Raw genomic sequence first — 15,847 nt, 5'->3', positions numbered from 1 at the left:
AGGTACATATTTGTTAATATCATCATGGGCTCTTATTTAGCATCTATAAATCAATATAACCAGTGGTTGTTTTTTTTTTGTTGTTGTTGTTTTTTTTTTGCTACTTAAATTATATTTAGTTTTATCATATTGCAAGTTTATCATCACAGACATAGAATAGATTGAGAATCCATTCGAAGCCAACGACCGTATAAATTGCACTAATTACTGATACTAAAAGTTTATATCGATCAGAAAATGTTCCTAATGACTCTATTGTAGACTAGGACATTAATTTTCAATGACACAAGCAATAGCAAAATAAAAAGTGACGGCGATAAAAGAAACTATTTGGACACTATTTGGACCTAAGAGTTATGCTGAAATAGAAAGAAAAAATTTTCTGAGTGAATGATAGATTTTGTTTTAGTTCATTCATAAAATGTCATGTTTCTTAATTACTAAACCTTGCCTAATTGCTTGAATATGACTTGACACACGTTCATTTTAACTCCAAGTAGAGCAGGGGTGGCCAACCTTTTGGTTGATATTTTTTAACTTCTGAATCAGATGTGCCAAATAAAATTGTACAAGTTTTAGTCCTTGAAAGTATGGCATTTTGTACATATTTGGTTTGTTATACACATTGGTGTATAGTAAAGGAGGAGATCACTGACCTATATACGTTATATCTAGACTGGAAAACGGAAATAAATTCTTATCCGCCATTGATCAACTCACAGACCTATATATATAGATTGTTATGTATTAATTACGGAACTATATATTCACGAAAAGTCATGGAGTAAAGCCATTTCCTGTTAGTTTCCATTAAGATAATGTTTCGAAAATCCTAGATCGAAATAATTCACGTCTATTGATTTTAGTCATCTTATGTACATTTCAATAGATGGATTTTGTTTTTATGTATCGAAAAATTGCAAAAGAAATAATTATGAGACGACAGTGCTTTTATTCTCTATGTTTAGTTACTAGATCTATCTACATCTAAACAATAAATTTTGTATTACATAGGTTAAGGTTGAAAAAAACAAACTTTACACCTTATAGCTACTTTACAAAACAACGCCTTGTTTCAGCTTTTTAAAACGTTTTTCGCGACATTTTTTGAAGTGTTAAATGATCTGCATGCCCGTATATATATATAGGTCTGTGGAGGGGATTTAAGAAAAAAAAACTTTACTCATTAAGTCTTTATTAACATTTTTAGTTTGCATTTTTAATTTAAATTTATTATTTCTGTATGACCAATAGACTACTTTTAATTTATTAGCACTGTTAGAAGTTTGAAATAAAATTAGCTTTTAGCAATTGTTTTAAAATTTCCTTTGCTCTAATATTAAGAGTATATTTCGTGACCTCAGTTTGTTTTTGATCATTTTCATAAATAAAAATCCTTGCTAGCATCAGTATCTGACATTCACAAGCAAGATTACAGTTCCAGTAACTCTACCAGTCATCGACAGCTTTCTTTACTTTAGTTCACTGTATTTAATTGATGATTTCCTAAGCATGACTCTGCTTCCTCAAATATGTCTGACTCTGACCATCTAGTTTTTCCTTAGACTGACTTAAGGCCAATGAAGACCTTTAAAAATGTTAAAATTGTCTTTTTTTTTCTAATAATGAAATAGGTAACATAAAAATGTCCAAAACTAACGAAAATAAGGCGCATATATATTCTATATATTGGAAAATGAATTGCAAACAATTGCATTAAACAAAGGTTAATTTTTTTTTTGGTCTGATTAGTGTTATAAACATTTCGGTCTATTTAATTCTAGAGAAACATTTTTTTTTTAAATTGCTAATTATTTTTTTTTTAAGGATTTTTTTTTTTTGGTTGAAATGCGCCACTTGTAATTGTGCAATGCGCCACTTTGTTCCCCTCAATTCATTTTGCCATTTTTGTTTCCTGGTCTACTTAACTTTTCCATGTTTGCTTTGGTGGCCCAGCCTTCTCTTACCCTGTCTTGCAATGTATTTTGCTGTTTTATCCAAACTTATCTGCATCTATTGATTTCTTGCTGGTATATGGCGATGCAAACATTTTCTGATGCTGTATACAACATATCTGGATACATACAAAACATCTGATCTACAGGACACCTTTAGTTTTATTTTATTATTTATAAAAGGCCGACAACCATGTATGCATTGGATGGGATCGTGGTTGCGGATGGTAAAGGCTTGGCTTCAGAACCTGGAGTCCTGGGTTCAAATCTCGGAGAAGACTGGGATTTCGAATTTCGGGATTTTTTAGGGCCAACTGAACCCAACTCTAATTGGCGGTTGGTCGTTGTTCTGGCTATACAACACAGTGGTCATTAACCTTTGGCCAAAGAAACAGATGACCGTAACGTCATCAGTCCTTTAGATCACAAGGTCTGAAAAGGGAACTTAACTCATTTTCTATTCCAGATAATTGGTGAAAGTTCATTGTAAACTAATTTTGTCTTTTGAAATAAACAACACAACTGAAGGGAGTCTCAAAATAAAACATTGTAGCCTTTAAAAGGTTTCAAACTCAAGAATCAAGACAATGAAGCCCTGTAGCGTTGGTGCACATAGCAGAGAGCACATGGTTGCAGGCGGCTCCGTAACAAAAAAAGCTGGAGGTCACTTAGAAAAGCAGTGGATAGACATTTGAGACCACTAGAAAATCCACTGCCAAGGACAGACGTAGACGATGAAAAGAGAACTTAAATCGACCACATTTCTTCTCTTCTTTTATATAGTTTAATCTATTTTATTGCTTTAAAAAAAAAATGTAACCAGATCTTTAAAAATTGAAATGAGGAGATAACTCTGTTTAAAATTTAGCGTGATGCCAAGGGGGGAGGTGTAAGATGTGAGATTGTGTGTGTGTGTTTGATTATTTTATTAGTTGTGAAGGTGAACTGCTTTAGCACGCGATTTTCAAGGGGGACAATAATGTTTCCTGCGGTCAGTCTAGTTAGTTGGAGAGCTGACCTGGTCTGAGTAGGGTGTTGGTGATTGTTGTCTGTTGGATTGAGAGATATTATTTCCGCATTGTGTGAATTGACTATCTGGGGGTAATATTGTGTTGTGGCATTGATGGTCTATGTTAATTGAATCTAGTCTAAGCGCCCTGTAGTATTCATTTGGCAACATTTAGTACTTTTAGTTATTGAAGAGTGTGTTTTCAACAGTATATGTGTTACCTATTGTTGGCTGTAAATAAATACAAATTCTATACTCCTTCGTCGAGTGTAGTGTATAATACTTGTACATTTTAAGGATCAGCATTGGAAAATCACACCCTTAGTATATGCGAAACTAATTGCGCGGGGCCTAGTCTGGGTGGGAATAAGGATAATAATTGAAAATTAAGATTTTGTACTAGAAAATAAATTCGGCTTTGCATTTTATTCATTCTTTTCTAAGTACAAAATTGCGATCAAGTTAATTTTACTTTACCAATTTTGCAACCTATGGCATATTTATATGCCAGTAACAATAAAAGTAAATACGTATTGGAACTTCCGGTTAAGGGCAAAAGTCGTCCAATTATTATTATTTTATTACATGAAAGCTGAGAATGTCTTTTTTTTTATCGCGCATAGAAATGGCGTTTCCCATAATGAATGACACACGCAAATGGTAATTTTGTCTATTTTTCATGAGATTTTTATGAGTTTTCAGGAAATTTTAATAAGTGCAGGTTATTTCCAGGAATTTTTCGTATATATTTTGCAATTAATAATTACACATAAAATTAGGGCGGGGTCTTTGAAAGCGCGGGGCCCACTGCGACCGCATAGGTTGCAGTGGTCTAAGACCGGCCCTGCATTTATCTATAGCAGAGAACTAAACCCAAGCCCATTACACGTGACATTCTCCTATAGTGAAGGTTGGTTTTCATAATCTGAACTTTCACGACCTCACTGAGGAACACTTTGATAACATTTATGTTTCATTCCTGTTTTGTATGGTGTTGCATACGTTTGTTAAAAGGCCCCTTGTGAAATGGCGTGTGGATTGTTGACATGGTTGCGACCAGTGCATTAGAGCCAAGGGCAGTAATGTTTTCCTAACCATTTAGCCTAACCATTACTTCTTAAGACACTTTGCACTCTGGGGCCACCATGTGGCTAGGTTGTATTCCCGGGACTCTGGCTATTTCACCTACCTAAAATATGATTTTCAGATTAACGGGACATTTTTTTTTAAATAATAGTAATTGAAAAAAAAATAACATAAAATGACATAAAAATGTAGTTTTGCATCAAACTGTTGATGGTATATATTTATTTATGACAAAATCAACATTAGGAAATTTACTTTAACAAAAATATTGTGTATGAAAGTAAGGGAAATAACACTTTTTATATTACTTTTAAAATAACATTTTTATAATAGAGTTATCGCCCATTGAGTTTGCAGACGATTACTCAGTCACTGCTCAGGGTCTCCTTATCAAACATATACTCTCCAAGCCCAGCCCCGACACGTTTCAGGTTGGTGACGTAATCACCAAACTGCTTGATGGATTCAACTTGTTCTTCCAGGAATTCGGATTCTAGGAAATCCGCCATCTGCGGATACATTTAAAAACCGCATATAAGAGAGCTACAATGTATAAAGAAATCATCATAAAATTGTATTGACAGTCAACGGTCTACAACTTCATAAATTATTTACATTGATATTAACTTAAAATAGACATAAAACAGGGCCTGCATTAGGCATATGCAAACTAGGCAGGCGCCTAGGTCACTAATTGATGGGGGCCTCGCTACATTGTATTTTTTAAAAAAGAAGAAATAGCTAAACTTATGCCAAACGTTACTGTTGAAGTCACTAGCTGATTAGGTATTTAATAAATTTCTTACTTTTATTTAAACTATTTATCTTTTTTTTTCTACTTTTTCTATTCCATCTGGGACCACCACATTCACTTCGCCTAGGGCCTCTATTTAGCTAAGCACAGCCCTGGATATAAGTCAATGGGCTTGCAGAGGACTATTGTGCCATTTAGCTTTAAAGTAAGTTTGAAGCAAACAATAGATAACTAGATCTATACAATCTTCTAATTTCATAAACACCCCTCACTAGCAGTTGGCTTAAGTCATGAGTTCGAATGCAGGTCATTCGCCCCCTTTTTTTTTTTTTTATAAATGCTTTTAAAAAGCGATTACTGTAAAATTCCCTACATATCTTTCCAAACTCACCCCTATTTTCCCAACATAATTTTAAAACCTCTGTTTATGTGACTCCTTTTCCAATTAAAATAGTCGGTAAATTAAGTAAGGTGTCAATATTTTTTATAGTACAATAAAGAACTTTGAATCCATAAGATATTTGTCTGCGTGAGATGTGGCAAAATATGTAGGTTAGAGATGGGTCTTCGTAGCCTCTTCCTTAAGCCTCGGACACAAGGACGCTCGCCTTATTAAGATATTATAAAGTCCAATGTGATATCGCCCTCACCTGCACGTCATTATGATCGCTGCAGAGTTTGTGAAGGTCCAGCAAGGCCTGGTTGACGTTTTTCTCTAGTTGAAGGGAAAACTGCATCGCCTCAAGCCCAGTGCCCCATACGTCTCGATCAGGCTTCTAGAAGTTTTAGAACCAAACAAATACAAATGCATTTAGAGAAATTCCGTGTGCTTTCAATCAAACAGCATCAATATGATAAATAGTACAATATAAACTGGATTGTCGTTCAATGACATGGTAGTAATAGCACTACTTTACAGTGTATACATTCTTTTGTTTGCTTTTGAACATTTTATAAGCTCATGTTTATTTAATTGTTAAATCGTATCTTATACATTGCAGACGTCCCTTCAAGAAAAAAGATAACTACGTCCTACGCCTATCTTTTAATGGTAGTAGCGCATGTTAAATAGAAACTGTGCTAAGTCATTAGTTTTCCTGGCCGATTCCATAGTTTAGTGATACTAGGGTAGAAGGAGCGCCGCTTGTAAAAATTTATCCTAGCACAGAGCATAAGAAATGTGGTCATTATCTTTATGCCTTTATGAGTAACTTTTAAAATTATATTTTGAAAACCGATTGAATCCCCATGGAATTTAGATGAATATGACTAACTAAGACGCCAGAGGACGACAGTGGGAAGATTTTGGTTCAAACTTGGGGCAATCGTGACCACATTCTGAAGGGCTTACCACACGACCAGGAAGCCATTCAGTTTTTTGCTCTTTAAAAACAAATCAAGAGGACTGAAAACGCTAGCCTTGCTTGTTGCTCTTTGACGTGACTAAGTGAAACCATGCATTCAATATCTCTCAAGAAATACAATTTTCTAGTCCTAGACGCTTAAAGGTAAAAGACAGAAAAGAATGGAGAAAGACGGTGGTGGCAAAATTACGAAAAAAAAGATCAGATCCCAGTCTTAAATAGAGCTGACCTAAGACCCAGAAGAAAGCTGCTCAGAACCGAGTTCGGTGGAGAGGTGTGGTTGCGGCCCATTGCTCCCCTGGGAGTACACAGGATTAAGTTAATTAATTAAGTTAAGACCAAGTCGAAGAGGCGCTCTTTACCAACAGGTCACCTTGCCCCATCAAAGAAATGTCTGAATGTGAGAAAGGTTAAAAATTTGACAATAATCATATAGACACTGAGTTACTGCGCTCTGAGCGAACGCCAATCAATGCATATTCTTCGTTCCTCTATACGTCCATCTGCCGGTCCCAAGCCCGGGAGAGAAAGGAGGAGGGTTTGGCGTGGGGCTAGCGACCCCACCCTGTAAAACTACAATTGCTACAGAAAACGATACATGCGGCGAGGGCAGCCAAACCCTGAAGTCCAATACCCGATACACCAGGTGAGAGGAGACTTCAGACATTGCCAATGACAGATCTTTATGGAGACAGCTTGCCGCCAAATGCGCCGAACGGCGCGGGAGGACCTAACTCTAAGTAAGTAAGTAAGTAAGTCTATAAGTCACTTACTTTGACCTCCTGAAGGATGATGCGACCTCCTCGTTTATTCTGGTACTTCATCAGTTTCTCAGCGTGCTCCTTTTCTTCCTCGGACTGCTTCTTGAAAAACTTGTGAAATCCAGGAAGTGCCACGTCATCCCGATCAAAGTAATAGGCGGAGGAGATTGTAATGTAAGGAGTCTGAAGAATCAGGCAGCAATACTTCTTAAAGAAAATAATATCAATTGTTTAAAGGGTAAAAATATTTGTAAAATGTGTTCCATGTTTCAGATGTTCAACTCTGGTTGAAGATAATTTACGGGGGATGGGAGCAGGCAGGGTGTGAGCCTGGGTCCATCGATAAATCCGAGCAGCAGTCCAGCGCGCAAACCGCACGGCCAGGGTGTCTAATCTGGGTCTGTAGAATTTGAACTGATCAGAAGATTGGTTACGTGTTTCTGTGCGCATAGTATTACTTTTGATTCGGTAGTAATAGACACCCAGATCAAGACATTTACAATAAAGTAAATGAACAGGTGAATATAGAATAGAAATGTTTAATCTAGAACGGGAACTGTCGGGAACGGTCTAGTCTCAGTCACTAGAATAAACGATGTTACTTTTACGAAAGCCTAGCCTCAACTGTCCGTTTATCTGTAGCTACACTACAGTCTCGTTCTGAATTAATGTCGTCATAATGGCGCGTTCACTAGCAGTCACCTAAAGTGCGTCTCTATAGGAATAACTATATAACGTTTGAGTCAGCCTTGTTGCAGATGTCGTTAGCAAAAAAAAAACGGTATTAAAAAATTACGTAAAACTGTTTTACTTGTCAGAGTTGAAGATAATGTAATAAATTAACTATAGCTTTTATATAGCGCTTCTTTCATGCTTGTATTATGCTTAGAGCGCTATGGTCCAATCTCTTTTGTGGACCAGTGGGGGGAGGGGTATCTGAGAGAAGGTTTTCCGTGCTGCCTTTAGGCACTCAGTAAACACAACTCTGCTCATGTCGGGTATCAAACCTCGAGCCCCCTTCATAGGTAGCCAAGCCAAGCCAGATTCAAACGTACTTAGCCTCTCGAGCACGCTTCCTAATCCAAACCTCCCGCATGACGACGGCGGATGTCAGCGGGCAGGGTATGAGCCAGAGACCATAGAGACGACCGAAAGACAATCCAGCGAGCATACCGCACGAACAGGCAGCCAAGCGAAAAAAGGCTGGTTCCTCTACCAACAAAGCCAATGTCACCTTTACCTGCGTTGCATGTGGATAAAATACTATTGCTCCTGAAAAGGAATCTACAGTCGCATGGCCGATCTTAGGCATTGGCAAACTAGGCAGCCGCTAGGGTACAGGCCTCGCCTCGCATAGCACTAAAAAATATTTAAAGCGAAAAAAACAGCGTAACTTGGATAAAATCTCATAGCTCTAAGTGAATCCAGGAAACGCGTTTTGAGAAACGCTGAGTTGGGTTTTTAAAAAGAGATAATTTGAGCATCTCAAGCTATCAATGTGAATAGTACATAAGTTATGTGATAGTAATATCAGTTCGCCGAGATAGAAAGTTGTCTCATTCTTTATAGGTAAAACAGCTACTGCAGTACTAAAATGATATTGACTGTGAAAAAAAAACATTTAACAGCACATTGTATTGGTAGATCCATACAGTGCCTAAGATTGGCCTGTGTCTTTGATAGTGTTATAAATCACTTACTTACCATAGACTGGTAAGTATAACTAGCGAACAGTTCCATATTGATCTGTTTGTTAATGCCAGCCTCGGACTCGGCATGAAAGTTCTGTCGACACTGACTTGCTGCCATATTGCTTTGTGCGTATATCTGTTCCTGTGATTTTATTGCTATGTGTTCTGGGATTGCTGAATACGTCTGCTAGGGCTAAAGATTTGCCTGTACGTGCACTGACGTAGCTCGACAAATACTTACTGTGAAGGCCTCGAGGTATCCAGCCGAGTTTATATAGCATGGGTGACGTAACATGAATCCAAATCAAACCAGATTAGAATGAGGCTCTGTCAAGGTACACCTGTTCGTATTGATCGACTGTTCCTCTGACCTCAATAATCTCAATAAACTAAGTACAATTTCTGGTGGTGGGGGGGGGGGGGTCTCAAAAAGCCCCTCTTAAGGGCCATGTTCTGCATTTAAAACATATTATAATTATATATATCATGGGCGTAGCCACACCCACCCACCCCCCAAAGGCTGGGGGGGGGGAATTTTGTGACTGATTTTTTGCTTTGATTTTGTTTATTTTTAAGAACATAGCCAAGGATGATTTGGATTTTAAAACCCCCTCCGATTTTTTTTACGATAAAACCCCCCTTCAATATTTGGCTAAAGCATACAACAGCCATCAGATTCTATGAGTGTATCCAAGAGGGGTTTGTGTTTAAAACCCTCTCCAAAGGGCTATAAGTTAAAACCCCATCCAGAGGGCTTTGAGTTTAAACCCCTTTCAGTGGGGTTTGAAGTTAAAAACCAACTCTTCAGTATAACAAAATAAGCAAATTACACACTAAGTCCAAATAAAGTTAGAATAGCAGATTAGGTTTTTGAACTAAAAATTTTATGACAGCAGGATAATACACTGTAGATACCTTAGAGTATGCATTTTTTGTGTTAAACACCGGCAATAGTGACTGGCGTCGAGGATCCGCCCCCTCCTGGCAAGGACATGGTGTTTACATTTTTTGCACTTGCTCCAGGAAGAACCTATTCTAGGGTACAATAAACGTCTTTCGAATAAATGAAGGACCAGAATATCATAAACACACACACACATATATATATATATATATATATATATATATATATATAAATTTATAGCATGGGGTTGAAGAAATAATTCCCCCAAAATTCCCCCCCCCCAAAAAAAAATAAAAACTAGGCTACGCCCATGATATATATATATATATATATATATATATATATATATATATATATATATATATGTTTTATGCTTTTTATAATTATTATATTAAACTTTAACACATCTTTAGTGTTCGGACTCAGATACAAGCCGTAGTGTAATCGTTCGTTTTAAACTTTAAGATATCTAAGATGTTACTGCAGAAGTGAAATGGCGCTATATTTAAAACTAATACTGAAATAACTGTCAAAACAAAAGTAGAGTTGACTTTGGAAAAGTTTTGATCTTGAAAGCAAATGATGCAACGCTCATTCATTTCTTGAATCCTAAAGTCAAAAGCAGTGTCAAATGATCAGCACAAGTGACCAGGCAATTTCTTTCCAAAGCAACAATTTTCTCGTTGTCTTTATTTTAATAGCTTTAAATTACGAAATAAATTCAGAATCCCAGCCTCTAATAGAGTTGAATTCGAATTAAGACCCTGTGGAAGCCCAGCCAAGAATTATGTTGAGATTTCGAGAACAGGATCCAAGGAATGGAACTAAAAGGTCACCATGCCCCGTTAAAGAAATGTTTAGGCGATTTAGAAATGAACAATCGACATAAAGACACTTGATTACTGCGCTCTAAGCATAGTATGCTATCTTTATATATTTAAATTCGCAGTGGTTGTTTTCTTCTTTGTTTGATTATTTTTGGCGCCATTCATCGTGGCAGCCACCAGGTCAACTTCACCTCTTATTTTGACACAGAGATGACTTCCGGCTTGTTATAAGTTAGTAAATATTAATATTTCTTATTGTTTTCGAGTTATATTTTTCAGCAGAGTAAGCTTTACGTTTAAGGTAACACTTTGTAAATCAGACTTTTCTCTCTCTCTCTCTCTATATATATATATATATATTATAAAGTATATGTATTATAAGGTATATTTAATATAAAGTTTGTGTATTATAAAGTATATGTATTATAAGTATGTGTATTATAAAGTATATGCATTATAGAGTATATACATTTTAAAGTATATACATTATAAAATATATGCATTATAAAGTATGTATATTATATGGTACATGTATTATAAAGTATATTTAATATAAAGGTTGTGTATTATAAAGTATATGTATTTTAAAGTATTTGTATTAAATAGTTCGTCCATCGTGGTTTGATGATGACCACTCTTGTCATCCAGGGGGCTGAGGGCTTTGCACTGGGGTTTTGTGCCTCCTCATGTGGCTTGTGAGACCTATGTGAGCCGGGAATGAATGGCTGCATACTGGGCAGGTTATTGCATCTGGAGCTAGTGTTATGGCCTTGCTTTTCTTCTCTGGCGCTTTTCTTTTGCAAGCGTTGTTCTCTTTTCCTTAGCAACCTATGCGCCAGTTTTCACAGGCGACGCCATGATGCTCTGTCATGTGCTTCTGTCTCCCAGAAGGTCTATGTTGAGCGCCTTTAGAGAAACTTTGATGGTGTCCCTAAACCATTTTCTTTGTCCGCCTTGTGAGCGTTTTCCTTCCCTTAATTGGCCATACAGGAGTCGTTTAAGGATGCGGCGGTCTTTCATTCTGTTGACGTGTCCTGCCCATCGCAACTGGGACTGCATCAGGATTGTGTAGATGCTTTGCAGACAGCTCTTCGAAGGACTTGAGTATCTGATATTTTAAAGTAAATATTTTAAAGTATATGTATTATATGGTAAATGTATTATAAAGTATATTTAATATAAAGTTTGCGTATTATAAAAGTAAATGTATTATAAAGAATATGTATTATAAGGTATATACATCATAAAGTATATACATTTTAAAGTATTTTTATTACAAAGTATAATATATTAAAAAGAATATGTATTATATGGTGCATGTATTATAAAGTATAAAATGAATATAAAGTTTGTGTATTATAAAGTATATATATTATAAGGTATATGTATTATAAAGTATATGTATTAATTTTAATTATATATATATATATATATATTATAAAATATATTCCTTTTAAAGTATGTGAATTATACGGTATATGTAATATAAATCATGTATCTGTATTATAAGGTATGTGTACCATAAGGTATATGTATTATGAAGCATATATTTTATAAAGTATATGTATTATCCACCATCTTTTCATGCGTGTTTTCAAATCTCCATGAATGCTGTGGGAGATGTTCTTGACGACGCCCTGTAGAGCGCTATCTTATTGTTCAATTCAATAGCAGCCACTCAGGCAAGTCAGAGTTTTGTTGTGATTTCAAATACAAAGTCTAGCACAAGTATGTCTCACTAGCCAAACAGAAAAGTTCTAACCGATTTTCAAAAACTCATGGATGTCAAACATTGTCCGAATGGAAGACGAACAAAGGATCATAGAGAGTATGTAGTGCATAACGAACTGGTATTAAATAAATATAATGATTAATGTAACTACGTAAGCTTTAAGAATTATTTGAAATCCCAGTCAGAGCCTCAAGTTTCCAGGCTGTCTATGTGTGTAGCAACACAGTGCTATTTGCGACATGAAATTTAAAGTGTTACATTTCTTACGTTATTTTGGTATTCTTTACCTGGCATATTTTTTGAACACTTCTGAGACAAGATAAGATACAGGGAAAAAAAATAAAAAATTTCAGGAGATCTAATATGCTATATCATCGATGCTCAAAATACGGCCCGTGGGACATATCCGGCCAGCGACATGGGTCAATCCGGCCCACCGAAACTTAAGCAAAAAATTAAGAAAATCCCCTCTCCATAAAAAAAAAAAAAAGAATTTCGAAATAATTATCTTGCCCTATTTTATAGCTCTCTTTTTTTTTTTTTTTTTGTTTTGATGGATTGGTACCGATTTAAAAACAACATCATATCAGTTAGTGGCTCTTTTCAAAGAACAACCTTATGAAACCAAATACACAAATAAATAAGGCGACATTCTTGGTTTGAGACACGATTGTTAGATTACGCCCAGAGTGGAGGATTGATGAGAGTATTGAACAAAAACACAAGAATATGAGTCGGCAAAGCTCCAGAACTGCTCACATTATAAGTAGAGACATGAAGCCATATTCCGACGGCAAATGCATTTTAAAAAAGTACTTTCTAGCAATAATGGGACAGAGGAGTCCTGAAAATGCTGTTGAAGCAGTTAGCCTTTCTCAATACATTTACACAACAAGTGAAAGATATGGGTAAGTATCTCCAAAACTAATCAGACAAAACAAATTTCGAAAGTTTTATCTTGCCGCTGACGAGTCCACCGACATATCTGATACCGCACAAAATCTTGATATTTATTGGTGGAAAAAAAACAGCAGTTTGAAATCAGAAAAGTTAGTAGCTATGAATAGCATGCACCACTGACTATGTCCATGCACCACTGACTATGTCCATGCACCACTGACTATGTTCATGCACCAATGACTATGTCCATGCACCACTGACTATGTCCATGCACCACTGACTATGTCCATGCACCATTGACTATGTCCATGCACCACTGGCAATGTCCATGCACCACTGACTATGTCCATGCACCACTGACTATGTCCATGCACCGCTAGCGATTTCCATGCACCACTGGTGATGTCCATGCACCACTGGCAATGTCCATGCACCACTGGCGATGTCCATGCACCACTGACTATGTTCATGCACCACTGGCGATGTCCATGCACCACTGGCGATGTCCATGCACCACTGACTATGTTCATGCACCACTGGCTATGTCTATGCACCAATGACTATGTCCATGCACCACTGACTATGTCCATGCACCACTGGCAATGTCCATGCACCACTGACTATGTCCATGCACCACTGGCAATGTCCATGCACCACTGACTATGTCCATGCACCACTGACTATGTCCATGCACCACTGGCAATGTCCATGCACCACTGGCAATGTCTATGCACCACTGGCGATGTCCATTCACCACTGACTATGTTCATGCACCACTGACTATGTCCATGCACCACTGACTATATCCATGCACCACTGACTATGTCCATGCTCCGCTAGCGATTTCCATGCACCACTGGTGATGTCCATGCACCACTGGCAATGTCCATGCACCACTGGCGATGTCCATGCACCACTGACTAGGTCCATGCACCACTGGCAATGTCCATGCACCACTGGCAATGTCCATGCACCACTGGCAATGTCTATGCATCACTGACTTTGACCATGCACCACTGATTTTGTCCATGCACCACTCGCTATGTCTATGCACAACTGGCGATGTCCAGTCAAAGAAAGTGTCAACCAGAGGATCTTTTTCTTCCTTGGGAGTAATCATTTGGAGTGACTACTGATGATGCCAGAAGCATGGTTGAAAATTCGTCAAGTTAAATGAAGCCTGTGGCTTATCTCACCAACAAAATCTATGTGGCACAATGTTCAGTCTGTACCAGGTGATAATGTCAGTTGGTTAAAAAAAAATCCGTCTGCGGCTAATATTATAAAGGCCCAAACAGATCTGCAATTACAGAGCCAGACATCTAAATAATTCAGACAACTGGTTTATACTCCGTGTTGCTTGCAGTAACTTTTCTAAATTTCTGAAAACAAACTTTTATGATTATCACGATAATGACAAGCACTTATTTGTGAGGAAAAACCTTTTCAGTGATGAATCGTGAGAAACCAGTGTTATGTAATTGTCTTGAATATAAACATCTAGAATGCTAGACTCTGACTTCGTGTCTCATCTGTGAAGTACAGCGGTTCTCAACCTTTTAAGCTCGCGACCCCTTTTTACAATCCACCACTCTAGCGCGACCCCCCCCCCCACATACACACATATAGAAATGGAAGAGTAGACAATAACAATCCATATTTTCGATGGTCTTAGGCGACCCCTGGCAAATCGTCAATCGACCTCCAAGGGGGTCGCGATCCACAGGTTGAGAACCCCTGATGTAGTAGAATCTTTAAAAGTTGGTTTAGGATAAACAGTCATAAATTAATGTAATAACTAGCTTCTTATAAAAATGTTTAATTGTCTTTTTATATTTTTAAAATCTTTTTGTTGATGTGGCTGCGACACGAGTGGCGGGAATTAAAATGACCCGCCGGCTGAATAATGTTGGACATCCGTGCTTTAAACGATTACTCTGCAATATTGCCATTGTCTTTATCTGTATCATCAAATTTGAATTTTATAGATTTGTAAGTACCTTTATACATGCCCTGAACAAGATTTTTTTAGGGTGGTAGAGGGAGAATTTGTGCAGGATAAAAATGTTACTTTTTTTTTTTAGTCAATAGTACAGTAGTTGTTATTATTTCTTCTTCTTATATAATACAGACGCTACTTCAAAAAAGATGATTACATACTACAATTCATGCATTTAGTCATAAGTCATGTATATTAACCAATGACCTAAATTCTGCCAAGTCACTGGTTTTCCTGGCTAGCTCAGGCAACCCATTCCATGTTCTAATAGCGCTTTGGAAGAAAGAGCATTTGTACAAATTTGTCCTAGCATATGTGCATGTGTCTTTCTAAGTATTTTATTAAATTTTGTTTTTATATTTGAAGATTATGATTCAGTGGTTTATGATTTACTGCTACTTTACTTTTGAGTCTTCTATTCTGAAGGCTTTCTAAATTTATCGATTTTTACTAAAGGTGTTATTCTAGTCAAATAGGAATATTCGTTTGTTATTAATATTATTTCTCCATTTTGGGTCTGTTACAGTTTCTTAATGTTTTCTTGAGTTGAGGGGTCCCAAACAGAGGATGCATATTCTATTCTTGGCCTAACCAAGGTTAAATAACATTTTAGTTTTATGTTCTTATTTCATTTATATTAAAACTAGACAGATATTACCCGCTGCCCAAGGGTTTTAACTTGCGTATTACTGATATAGTCACTGATATAGTGCATAAGAAACAATTAAAGAAAATAATAATGTTATAAGTAAAGCAATTGCATGAATTCATGAATAAAAAAATATTATGAATGGAGCTAAAAATAGCTAATTGACCTGGATTCATTTTTTTATGAAAACATTGGCGAACGAAGGTAGATCTAGAG

General features: G+C 36.7%; 1 protein-coding gene across 4 annotated transcripts; it reads right to left on the bottom strand.

Annotated features, from left to right (window-relative positions):
- Window positions 1-4,239: 4,239 nt before the first annotated feature.
- LOC106072093 (soma ferritin-like) lies at window positions 4,240-8,876 on the bottom strand. 4 transcript variants are annotated; one of them, XM_056008804.1, is made up of 4 exons: window positions 8,634-8,876; window positions 6,942-7,136; window positions 5,455-5,580; window positions 4,240-4,559 (listed from the first exon to the last, which is right to left on the bottom strand). In XM_056008804.1, the coding sequence occupies exons 1-4, from the start codon at window positions 8,736-8,738 to the stop codon at window positions 4,416-4,418; spliced, it is 570 nt and encodes a 189-aa protein (XP_055864779.1). In that variant the 5' UTR covers window positions 8,739-8,876; the 3' UTR covers window positions 4,240-4,415. The 4 variants fall into 4 exon arrangements, with proteins under 4 accessions (XP_055864779.1, XP_055864780.1, XP_055864781.1 ...); XM_056008805.1 differs by having other exon boundaries at window positions 6,942-7,133; XM_056008806.1 differs by having other exon boundaries at window positions 6,942-7,112.
- Between the last annotated feature and the right edge of the window lie 6,971 nt (window positions 8,877-15,847).

The sequence above is a fragment of the Biomphalaria glabrata genome, chromosome 13, assembly GCF_947242115.1.
Source record: "Biomphalaria glabrata chromosome 13, xgBioGlab47.1, whole genome shotgun sequence".
NCBI lineage: Eukaryota > Metazoa > Mollusca > Gastropoda > Planorbidae > Biomphalaria > Biomphalaria glabrata.
The sequence above is the reverse complement of the archived record's forward strand: the minus strand, read 5'-3'. Positions and strand labels throughout refer to the sequence as shown.